The 13,131-nt window shown below is 46.1% G+C and overlaps 1 protein-coding gene across 2 annotated transcripts in view; it reads right to left on the bottom strand.

Annotated features, from left to right (window-relative positions):
• LOC144756223 (nuclear factor 7, brain-like) overlaps positions 1 to 13,131 on the bottom strand; it is a 254,591-nt gene that overhangs the window by 197,814 nt on the left and 43,646 nt on the right. For both annotated transcript variants that reach the window (XM_078645838.1, XM_078645840.1), the window contains exons 4-5: positions 7,426 to 7,659; positions 5,898 to 5,920 (exon numbers count right to left, since the gene is read on the bottom strand). In XM_078645838.1, the coding sequence (XP_078501964.1) occupies positions 5,898 to 5,920; positions 7,426 to 7,659 (257 nt within the window). The remainder of the gene's footprint in view (positions 1 to 5,897; positions 5,921 to 7,425; positions 7,660 to 13,131) is intronic.

A 13,131-nucleotide genomic window follows, 5' to 3' on the forward strand; every position in this document is an offset into this window, starting at 1 on the left:
CAACAATCAGTGTCCTTTTGGAATACCCTGCCGCTATCGTTAATGGGTCGGCTGGCCGTCGCAAAGATGGTAATGCTGCCCAGGACGCTATACGTCCTCCAAAATACGCTGTGTCCTCTTCCCCCTAGAGACTTTCATACCCTAAACATGCTACTTACATCCCTGCTTTGGGCGGGCCGGCGTAGTAGAGTAGCTCTTCACACTGTCGTGCGCACCTACGAGGAGGGAGGCCTAGAGGCCCCCCGCTTTGACTTATATTATTACGCGGCACAACTGCAACCTGCGGCCAGATGGTTCGCAGATGCGGATGATTGGGAGACGCGACTCTTGATGGGCAGAGCGACTGTGCAGGAGCTACGGGTTCCATTGATGCAGGGAAGGGGGGCGAACAAAAATCTGCCCTACATTGTGCGTCACACAGCGGGCGTTTGGCAGCGATTTGTAGAGAGGGTCCTGAGGAAAGCGCCCTTCCATAGAGAACACCCGGTCTGGATACTGGTTCCCCTGGTGGCAATGGAACACAAATGTCCTTCCGTAACTGGCGGGAGGGGGGCTGTGAGGTTCTGACCGATCTATACCCCAACGAGACCTTCTTGACGTATGAACAGGCGGAAAAGACCTTCGGCCTTGGAAGAAGGCAGTATCTGCACTATCAGGGACTGCACGATGTGGTGCGGACGACCTGGCCTCAGTGTCCGGATGCACCCCCAATGACTCACACCTTACACATTCTTCTGTCCTGCGGCAGGGGGCAGAGGCTAATCTCCCTGCTATATGCAGCTATAAAACAGGACTCCGACCCACTTGGGCGGCCTGGGAGGCGGATCTGGGCGCTCCAGTGCAAATGGGCAGCGCAAGCGGATAGGGGCTCTCAAGCGTAGGGTCTCATGTAAATGCCGATTCAAATTGATACACGTTAACTTCTTACCTACACCGTACCTACCTCACCCCGATATCGTTGAGTCATTTATCTGAAGACAGGGGAGACAGATGCCCCAGATGCAGTGCAGAGGGGACGGGCTTCTTACATTTAGCTTGGGACTGTCCGTTGATCAAGAGGTTTTGGGCGGGCGTGGTAGAGCACATAGTTGCCACTACAGGCCTCCAGATTGCACTGAAACCCTTGCATTGCTTACTGGCGTTGGTCCCTAGGCCCAAGAAACAGAAACTCTCCTATAAACTACTGCAACTGATGTTGGTGCTTGCCAGGCGCAGGGTGGAGATTACTTGGATGGGACAGAGGGCCCCAGAGATACCCACATGTCTTAGAGATGTGAAAGAATGGTCCCTAGCCGTAGAAGCACATATGCGGCTCACCAGGAGAGATGAGAAACTGCAGGAGGACTTACTTGCCTGGCGAAGCATGTGTATTTCGGGCCTGGCAGAGAGAGGGCAGTCTTGCCAAAGCGACTCTGAAGGGGCAAGTGACGAATTATTCTCGCCACAGGGGTCGGGATCTGATGGAGGGGGTGGGGGGGTTTCCTAGGGCTTATTTATTGCGGGCGTGGTGCGAGGCCTGGTTGTTTCCTCATGATGCTATCTATTTATTTACCTGGTATTCTGTTATTCCTCATGTGTACGAGTATATCCAGGTGAAGCCTATTTCCACAAGTACCATAATGAGAAGGTCGATTTGTATACATGTGTTGTCACGAGGCCAATTGGGCGGGATCTTCATTTTGTAACTGTTGAAACTAAAAACTTGAAGAATAAAGTTTAAAAAATATATATATATTGTAGACTATAAAAAGAAAACACAATTAGTTTCAGCGTATGCCAAACATGCCTAAAATGCCATATAGCATTAATAACTTCTCTTCTCGGTGGCACTTTATTGCTCTGTATGTCCAATTAGTCGCTTCCCGCGTGTCTCCCAGGCCTATTGATGGGGCAAATAATGGCGATGCGAAGTTTTTACAGGCTTACATGTAGGGCTAGACTTTAAAAACCCATCAAATAATTAAATCTAGCTAGGCTTCCAGAACAACCAACAAATATGCAAATACGCTTCACTGTAAATCATTGCATGTAAATGCGTCTCATATACATTAATTTGGGGTATGTTGTCATCTTGATTTGGTTTTATTATTTGATGGGCCATCGAGCCCAGCCGTACTCTGAGGCTATACCAAAGGCTATGCGTTCTTTAATTTATGATGTCTTATTTTTTTATGAGGTCTTTGTGTTCTATTTTCAGAATGTCCTGCATTGCTTTTGAAATTCTTTTTATTATCCCCGCTGGAAGCTACGACCTTCTGACATTGTTTGCAATAAGTTGTAAAATATTTCATGTTAAATCGTTTTCCTCTTATTTTTACTGTTTTACATAAGATGGTGCAGTTTTAAATCCTTCCACTTCCTGGTAACCTCTCTGCCCGAGTTATCTAGTTGGGGTGCACAGCCCAAAGGTGCTACCACCTTACCTTGTTAATATTTGTAAGCTCAAAGACATAGGAGCATTCTGGCAATGTGGTAAACCCTAATATTTTATTTAATGCACCAACAAAAGCTTTAGGCGGGAACATTGGACCTGACAACTGGGTTTCTCAAGTCTCACGGAATTATTCCCTGTCTGATAATAAATTTGGCGATAAGGCTGCATACTTACCCCCTTAATATTTTTTTAAAGCTAAATTAGGTAGTGGATACGCTAATCAAAAGTCCCTAGAACAAAATTCGCAAGCGTGATGGGGTAACCTTGTACCTCTACAAGGATAATGTAGAGATTTGGGGACCACATTTGACTATCTCCATTATTGATCTGCAATTCCGGTCTCACTGAGTCCTGGTGGTCAGCAGTATTGTGCCAGTTTTCAGGGATGTCTTCTTATCCCCCTTTTGTTATATTTTAATGGTCTTGGAGCTGTTTTACTGGGAAGAGGACCGTATTTACTGTCAATCAAGAATACATTGGTTTCTGTTTTATTGTATGTGGTCGATGCTGTCCTCGTAGCCAGAACCCCTAAAGGCCTTAAAATCTTTTTGGACACCTTCTTGGAACATATGGAGAAATTAAACCTGGAAATCCCTTCAAAACATTCATCATGGCAGTTCGACTTAAAGGGCTAATGATACTTAGAGTAACCCAGTTTCCCATCCCTGCATTTGTCATAGGAAAACATACCTTTGCCAAGGAAATGCATCCCAGTCTTGACTATGATTTATGGTGCAGGTTTTTGGAGTTATAGGTACGTAAGTCCACTTCTACATGAGAAAAATAGGGTCTGTAGAAAGGCACTGGGGATCCTGGTGTCCATTCCCCATTTAGCCGCACATCAGGAATTGGGTCTGGAGTATGTCGAGGATCATATTAAACGTGTGCCTCTACTACTCTGTGTTTCAATATGCCAAAATGATCATGCCCAGCTCAGTAAAGAGGGTATTTAAGATTGCCTGGAGGAGAAATCCACTGGCGTAAATATATTAGGGATATCTCCCTTGGCGTAGGCTATTCAGCCCATTTCTCCTCTCCACGAGAATTACGAAAAACTTCAGGGCCTTAAGGCAACGCACTAGAGAACATATTCAGTTCTCAAATTCTTACATACAGAGCTATGTCATGATACAATCCTCTGAGGGCATTGAGCCCTATCTGGACTTGGACACCAACTCCTGGGAGTGTGCGCTCCTGACCAGGTTTAGATTAGGCTCAGTCAATTTGAAAATTCCTCTATCTGCTGCAGCGCCTGTGACGATTCGCCTCAGACACTTCTTCACTTTTGTTTCTTTTATAAGTATCATAAGCCATTGTGTCGTAGGTTTTTGGTATTTATTCTAAAAAGGTTACATTTACAAAGGTGTAGACCAATGTTGCCTTTTTTACTGTCTCTGAATTTCCCGGACGTTTTTTTTAGTGTGGTTTTGTTATTTGAAATGAGCTATTAGACATAGAAATAGTCTATTATTTTGAGTCTGTTAATAATGAAATCATTTAATTTTATTGTATTCTTTTCCCCTTTTTTAGGTCGAGCCTAGTGGCAGCGCGCATGCACTGCTCGCCTTGCGAGGCATGCTGTATTAGGATATGAACTAGCAGTTCCGCCCACTCTCCGCCCACATTTGTCATTGGTTTTGTGTCATTGTCCTTCTTAAATGGTGGCTTCTGATTCGCAATTAGGCTCGTTAGTCCCGCCTTGGTATCGCCTTGTCTGCATTTGTTATCGCCCATAACGACTGGACCTTTTACTTGGCTTGTTACACAGTCAGCTTTATCTAGTAGGTGAGCACTTTTTTGCTTTAGGACACTGATGGGGACAAGGGCAGCAGCTTTTTGTTTTGTATTTGCACTCTGAGGGCGGCACCCACTTTAAGGACGCCGCACTCAGTTTAAATGTTTTTTTAAAAAACTTTGATGTTGAACTTGGCGCCCGCTTCAGGGACACTGCGCTCTGTTTATTTTTATTTTTGTTTTAAATTTAATACTGAGCGCGGCGCCTGCTTCATGGACACCGTGCTTGGTTTCATTATTTTTTTCAAAACTTCAGTAATGAGCGCGATGCCCGCTTCAGGCACACCGCACTCTTTTTTTGTACTTTAATAATAGGCGCAGCGCCCGCTTCACGGACACTGTACTCTGCAATTCAATTGGCATTGCTTTTGGTATTGTAAATGACAATGCCTTTTACTTTCTTATAAAAAGTATTGCCATTTACAATGCCAATAGCTCAAAATCGCTCAATTGCAAGACCTTTTGCATTGTAAATGCTTGTTATCTATATTGATGATATATTTTGCTAGAGAAAGTTTACTATGTAATTTCAGTTTATCTATTTATTAGAATGTTTAAATGTCTTTGCTTGAGTATGTTTATATTGTCTGTTATGATTATTTTATATAATCAAAAAATGATTGTATTGATTGATTCATGCTTAAAATGTGAAGTTACCGGGTATTTTTCATCATCCTTCCTGATGGAGCAAAGATGTTTCATTATTTGTTGTTTTAATGGTGTATTTGTGCTTCCAGTATATTGCATGCCACAAGTAAAGCAATCATATACACAACATAAGTTATCTTATAATTGATCAAATATATTATACAAAGTTCCTTCCCATTTTTACCATTAACCTGATTCAATTTGTTTGTAATTTAACTCACAAATAATACAGTCTCCAAAACAATGGAAACCAGCATACATCAACCTATTAGTTTCCTTGGTATCTGATATTTCCCGCTCTCAAAAATGTAATGCAAGGTTTTGAAGGAAGGAGTTCAGAAGTACAGAGTCAACTTTTAATCAATGCCAGTACTTATTTATGATGATCTGTAGTGCAAGGCTTGGCTGTTAAGTCGTTCACCCTAACCCGCCAACGTTGAGTTATCTTAGCCCTAAGGTTATTCCTAGAGGATTGCTTATATCTGTGATGTCTGCACCCTATTGGGCCACGAGGAGGTAACCTGACTTTTTCTTGCACGTGCTCTGTTAACGATGCCATGTTTGGGGGGATTTGTTCTGTTGCTACATGTTCTAATGTGTCTATATTGGAAAACTTATCTGTACTGAAGGATGGGAGATGGGATCAATGGAAGACGTAGGGGGGGAATGAACGCAAAAAAGCGGATATTAGTGATACACGTGTTGTTTATGCAATAGATTCTGTTTCTCCCTGTGGCACTTTCCGACTTTACGCCGCTCGGCCTCCGGGATGTAGGCCTGGTGGCTGTGTATTATCCTGTGTGTTGACTATGGTCTTTTTTCATCTCTCAGTGCCTATGTGTAGTTATATTTGACTATGTCTTCTATGTTTCCCGCAATAAACATATTTTTCAAATCAAATCTTAGCCCTAAGGTTAGAGCCAGGTGAGGTTGATGCGATATGTAAATACAAATATCAAATCACAAGCAGATCAAGGACCAGAGGAGGACATAAGATTTCAGTAATGAAAAGTCAGCTTACCTGCTCTTCAGCTCTGCAGCAACCTGTACGGGAGTAGAGGTTAAAAAAATAACATTAATGACCATATTTATAAAACACGCTTGCTAGCTTCTAAGTGTTCACAATTTAAGCTTACCACATACATACTTGGAAAACTGAACTCACCAGAGCACCGCCACTTACTACACAGCGTCTCCCTGGTCTACAACACCCCTGCCCTACATCCCCCATTAGATCACATTCCCTCTAGCACAAACTACTTCCTCACCTCATATTCCCCTTATACACCCTTTACATATACGTCATTCCTGAAAGCACTACCTCCATGCCATACACCCTTAATAACACAACACCGGACACCTCCTTAATATACCACACATCCTTAAAATCCAACATCATTAGTCGAGCCTACCTTGCTAGGATACACAGCTTTGCCATCCCACACACCTCACCATCCAAAACAATGTATTAGAGCACTACCTCCATAATGCAAAAATATTTGCACAATACACCACCTCGCAAGACCTCTTTAGAAGATTATCTCCCTAGATGACAACCTCTGTAGATCACAACTTCCTTATTTCACACCCTTCCTCTTGTACAGCAGTGCAAAAACACAGGTTCTTCTTCAAGGAGGAACAATTGCCATGAATTCTCAAAGAAGGGTGGAACACAGCCTTATAAATTGCCCGTCCCAAGATGGTGGTCAATACATTGGAAGTTATTGAAGGATTCCGATCCAAGATGTTGCAGTTTATTCTTAATGATGCATGTTCCTGTTTCAAGCATAAGGCAGCACTTAGAAGTGCAGGATGAGTTAAAATGCATTTCCCCCCTAATTCTTCATTGTGTTCAACTCTCATTTGCTATTAATTTTTGGGCATGATTTTCCTTCCATCCTAATCAAAACCTAATTCATAGACGACTCCTAATCTATTCAACACATCCAAGCCACAGGCAAGGACAAGGTGGTACCTTATTTCCAGTACACCTCACATAACATTTTTTTGTTTGTCACTCTTCTGTGTTGTTTGGGAAGAGCAGCCCTTATGTTGTTGTTTTGGGCAGATCACAACACGGTTGTGAACTCAGGCTTCAGTGATCTGCCTCATTTCTTTTAAAGGGGTACTCCTCTACCCCACTTTTTTCTTTAATGGGAGGTGCATTCCTATATCCCCGCTTCTTGCCTCTGGCCCCTGACATTTCACCATCTGTAACTGCAGCGTTCTTTATTTATGTGATTGAGTGCATGTTGCCAAATGTATGCTGCACAACAGTGTATGCGTCAGGAAGGCTACATACCATTTAAGATTCATGTAGAGAAGAGATTGACCACCCATATAGGTTACCCTAACCCTTGGAATCTGCATAAATCATCCAGAGCTGCAGCACTGGGTATGTACACTATAGTATTTAAAAAAGAAATCTTTAAGACAGGACTTTCCAAACCCATAATAAATTAGCCCACAATAAAACATATGCAATAAACAATTTAAAACTCTGTTTGATAGGGGCTGCTTAAGAAGCTAGTTCTGGCCAGCTGTATTACCTTCAGCCATGTGGCAGAGTCCGGCGTTGCAAGGCTGTCCTGGACACGTTGGATCTCCTGCTCCAGAATTGTCTTTTCCTGGACCAGAGCTCCCAGATTCTCCTCCATCTCCTGTAGAATCCGCCACTCCTCAGATCTCAGTTTCTCCAACAGGGCCTCCTCCTCCTCTTGCAGGAACCTCTGCAGTTTCTGGTACTCAAACTGGACATTCTCTCTCAGACTGGCGGCTAGACTCTGCGGTAGCATAAAACAGCATTATTGGGCAAACCTCATGATCTCACTTCAGCAACAGTAGAGGTTCTGCAGATGCCTGTGCCTGATGTTTTCAGCTCCTGGAGAACTAATTATAAATGTAAGAAATTGGGAAAATGAATAATCTCAGATAGGCCAATAAGTTAAACTAGTACATTTTTTTGTTTAGGAGAAAAAAATACAATTGTAAAATGTAAGCAATCTCAGGCCTGATCTTTTTATTTAGTTTAACAAATGCAGCCAATGACCTTCCAATCAGCTGTCTTACATGTACATGAGTCTTGTGAGAAAGCTCAGCATGTGTCCCTCCTTTGTAAGAAGATACAGGCCTCCCTGTGAATAGGTTGCTAGTTCATTATAGTGATTAAACCCTTACACTTTCTTCAAGTGGCAGCTTCAGTTTGAATAAAGACGCATATTAGTGACTATTGCCACATCGGTGCAGCATAGTAGCACTATAAATCAAAATGTTATTGTTATCCAACTAAAAGGAACTTCAAAAGACCTTGAATATGATATTGATGACTTATGAACTCTGCGTCCATATTGATAGAGCATGTCAGAGAGCTGGGGCCTACAAGACAGGTAGCGTCAGGAGCATGGTAATTGAAAGATAAGAGAAACAGAAAATAGATGACTTGAAAAAATCTATGATGACTACGAGGACGCAGAAATGTACTTGAGAGATACAATTTGTCATAAAATAGTCACAAACACCTTTCCATTTGAGGATTTAAGTGAGGTTGTTTGGAGAGTGGGTGGAAAGGTGCATAGAAACATAGGAACACTTGTAAGGTCAAAGCTATCCTACATGGGGACACCCTTTATCCAAGGATGATATCAAGTGACTTGGTGGATGGCAAAATAATGTTAGGTGTCTAGAAATGTTGTGTATAATTCACTAATCATGTGGGGACCTTGTTGTGCAACTATTGTTGGTAGCTGCAAGATGTCCAGAAGATATACCTTGGCCTCCTTGTGATATTCTTTGAAATTGGGGCCATATGAATTTTCAGAATCGGCTCCAGCTCCTGAAGAAAACCAGAGAGATTTTGGTCAGCAAGTGTCAACTTTACGGTCCAGTGTGATCATTTTCCTTGTTTTGCAGCTGAACTCTACACCTTGGGGCCTATTAGATGAAGGTCGGAAAGCCTCCGACCCCCATCGTTGGTTTCAATTCCGACCGGCTGATTATGTATCAGCCGGTTGTAATTGAAACCGGCCGGTCATTCCAGCTGGCTTTCAACAGGCTCAATGAACCTGTCAGCCATTTCGAACCGGTTCGTAATGCTAAAGGGCGTGCCTTTCTGCCCTTGGGATTATGATGCACGGTGTCTGGCATGGTTTCCATGCCGGCCTGTCCGACATGGAAACCATGTCAGAAAGCATGTTTGGGGGCCCCCAGCAGGGCCCCCTTGTGTGCACGGCCTCCGGTTGGTGGCTGACGGGGCACCTCCCATTTCTCTATGGGAGCATGCACATCTGCCAGTTTACGGCCGTAAGACATGCTCCTATAGGGAAATGTCGGAATGCGACCGAACAGTGTTCGGTCACATTCTAATGAGGCAGGCGGGACTGCAGGCCGAAGGTTGGTTGGTCCCGTTTACATGACAGTGTCAGGCTGATGCAAGTCCGCCTGCCATCGTAATCGGCCCCTTATTGTATGGTGCGACACTGATGTGTTGCTGCCCTTAAGATACACGACACAAAGGTAAGATTTTTGTCAACTTTTCAGCCATTAGACAACTCAACTATAAAAAAAAAATGGAAACAAAACATCTAGCAATGCCAAAAGAGCACTATGCACCCGACAAGGCTGCTGGATATTTCTACCGCTGTTCTTCTTCCAGTTTTATGACAACACTTAATATTATCAATGATTCATTAATATTATTTTTAGGACCCGCCTACGCAGCGCGCAAGCGCTGCTTTCACGTGACCTCTTGAAATCAATCCAGGCTTTTGTTGAAAGTCGTGCATGTTTTGCACTGTTTCCTGTTAGTACTCATGCTTGTATGGCGTTTACCTTGCGGGACCGAGCAGCGGTGCCATCTGTTAGCAATTATAGTGCCTGCCGCTGCTCGCTCCCACAAGGTAAACGCTGTACATGCCCTCTGCTCGCTCCTGCGTCGCTTTAACTTTCGCGGCCGTGTACATACCCTCTGCTTGCTCCTGCGTCGCATTAACTTTTAAGGCCGCTGGGCCGTGGTTGTCTTTCAGAGCTTGTTCTTTATCTGGCTTTCCACATTTGGCAGGATGGATTGCCACTCATACCCACACAGAAACAATAGCAATCTCGCACAAAGACCAGAAAACCTATCAGCTATGAGAATATCAATATGTGATGCTGCTGCACTGCGTTAGAGTATTGCAAAAAATAAGAAATAAACAACTAGCATTGCTTGCTATTAAGCGGTATCACAAAGCTGAACTCCCTCTAGAAGCACTAGTGGTTTCTTTCTGCTACTATGTTTTCCTCCTGAAAGCCCTCCTCAACACACGCTCCGTCCACAAGCACGCCGTCGAACTCTGGGACCTCCTTGACTCAACGGCACCAGACGTCGCCTTTCTCACAGAGACCTGGATGAACGCATCCTCAGCCCCAGATATCGCCATAGCCATCCGGGATGGTTACAAGATCACCCGAAAGGACCGCACCAACCAAACCGGAGGAGGAATCGCCTTCATCTACAAAAACACCATCAACATCATGACCAACGCCGAAGACACACTCTCCGCCGCGGAACACCTACATTTCCAAATTCACACCGACCCCAAGACCACCCTAAGAGGAACACTCATCTACAGACCCCCAGGCCCGCGCACTCAATTCAGCGAAACCATCGCCGACTTCATCAGCCCGCACGCCCTAGCCTCACCAGAATACATCCTCCTGGGGGACCTGAACTTCCACCTGGAGAAAAACAACGACAACAACACCACCACCCTGCTCGACAACCTGGCGAACCTCGGAATCAGGCAACTGGTAGACACACCCACCCACCTCGCCGGCCACACGCTCGACCCCATCTTCTCCACCAGCAACCACGTCGCCTTCAGCCACTCCACAGAACTACACTGGACCGACCACAGATGCATTCACTTCACCTTCAAAAAGAATACACTCCACCGCCGCACACAACAAATCCCCCGCAGATGCTGGAGCAAAATCAACACAGACCAGCTCCTCTCATCGCTGAGCCAGAACCCGCCAGCCGACACCTCTGACCCCAATGACGCAGCCAACAACCTTGCTCAATGGATCACTAACTGCGCCGACGACCTCGCTCCACTGAAGAACCCGTCAGGCAAGACCGACAACAGAAAAACCTCATGGTTCACAGACGCCCTCAAAAAAATCAAAGAAATCCTGCCGGACCCTCGAAAAAACCTGGCGCCACGATCGGACCACAGGAAACATGACAACCCTCAAAAACGCCACCCGCAAACACCGCCAGCTGATCCGCACCACCAAAAAGACATCATTCAAAGAGCGACTAGATAACAACACCCACAACAGCAAGGAACACTTCAGCATCGTCAAAGAGCTCTCCAACCCCAGCGCCAACACCAACGACATCACACCGTCACAAGACCTCTGCAACTCCCTCGCCACATTCTTCCACTGTAAGATCGCAGATATACACGACAGCTTCGGACCCCACTCTCTGCCTCCAGCCACCGAACCAACGACCCCCACCACCACCATCAGCGCTTGGACCGCCATCAGCACTGAAGACACCACGCACGTCATGAACACCATCCACTCCGGATCCCCCTCGGACCCTTGCCCCATCACATCTTCAACAAAGCCGACAACATCATCGCACCCCACCTCCGGAACGTCATAAACAACTCCTTCACGTCAGCCACCTTCCCTGAAAGCTGGAAGCACGCCGAAATCAACGCCCATCTGAAAAAACCCACAGCGGACGCCAAAGACCTCAAGAACTTCCGCCCCATCTCCCTTCTTCCCTTCCCGGCTAAAGTCATCGAGAAAACTGTCAATAAACAGCTGACTGCCTTCCCCGAGACAAACAACTTACTCGACCCATCACAGTCCGGATTTCGAGCCAACCACAGCACCGAGACCGCCCTCATCGCAGCCACCGACGACATCAGAACCGTGATGGACAACGGAGAAACAACCGCCCTCATTCTCCTAGACCTCTCGGCAGCTTTTGACACCGTCTGCCACCACACCCTGATTACCCGCCTCTTCCACACCGGGATCCAAGGAAAAGCCCTGGAATGGATCACCTCCTTCCTCTCTGACAGAACCCAGAGAGTCCGCCTCCCTCCCTTCCGCTCAACGGCCACCAAGATCATCTGCGGCGTACCCCAAGGCTCCTCGCTCAGCCCAACACTCTTCAATATCTACATGAGTCCCCATCGCCCCCTCCGCCTGGGACGACTCCTGGTGGCCAACAGCACTGGGCTCCGCACCTTCTCCCACTGACCACGCACGTAACCTGGGATTGATCCTGGACTCCCCCCTCTCGATGACCAAGCAAGTCAACGCCGTCTCATCATCCTGCTTCAACACCCTACGCATGCTCCGAAAAATCTTCCGATGGATCCCCACCGAAACCAGAAAAACCGTCACCCAGGCCCTCGTCACCAGCCAACTGGACTACGGAAACGCCCTCTACACAGGAAACACAGCCAAACTTCAGAAACGACTCCAGCGCATACAGAACACTCACTGGTTAGAGGAGGCAGACCCAGACGCTGAGATCAGACCCGGGACCAGGGTTCAATTCCCGACGCGGCAGGGTCTTGAGCCCAAAATGTCCACGGACTTGGTAATTCTCTCTTCGGTGCCTACTCGAATCACAGGTTCACACTCTGCAACTCTGGGCAATAGCTTGCTTAATCTCCACTACGGCCCCCCGCGGCGGGATGCCTGGCTTTCACCTTGGGGATACCCAGTAGGGGCTATCTCACAGGGAAAAACCAGGACGGGTTCCCAATGCAAAGCGCTTTGAGACCTGGCGGTGATATTGCGCTATATAAAAACCCATCCATCCATCCATCCTCGACATCCCCCGCCACAGCCACATATCCACCCACCTGAGAAACCTGCACTGGTTCCCCGTTAGCACATCACATTCAGGCTCCTCACCCACGCACACAAAGCGCTCCATGACAAAGGACCCGAATACCTCAACAACAGCACCCCTCCCCTCAGCGCCTTGAGACCCTCACGGGTGAGTAGCGCGCTCTATAAATGTTTTGATTGATTGATTCTGAATTCCCCAGAAACTGGATACGCCTAATGACTCCACTTTAAACATACCCCTAACCCCCGCATTCAGAGCATCTCCATGACTCACCTAGAAAGCTCCCCTTAAAGTTTTGCATGTGCTCAGTGATGGTAAACTAAACAGAGCGCCCTGGGCGGCCATCATGGAATGGGCAGAAGTGAAGTTTTCAGCACATCTCTGCCGAGCC

Source organism: Lissotriton helveticus, chromosome 5_1, assembly GCF_964261635.1.
Source record: "Lissotriton helveticus chromosome 5_1, aLisHel1.1, whole genome shotgun sequence".
Lineage (NCBI taxonomy): Eukaryota > Metazoa > Chordata > Amphibia > Caudata > Salamandridae > Lissotriton > Lissotriton helveticus.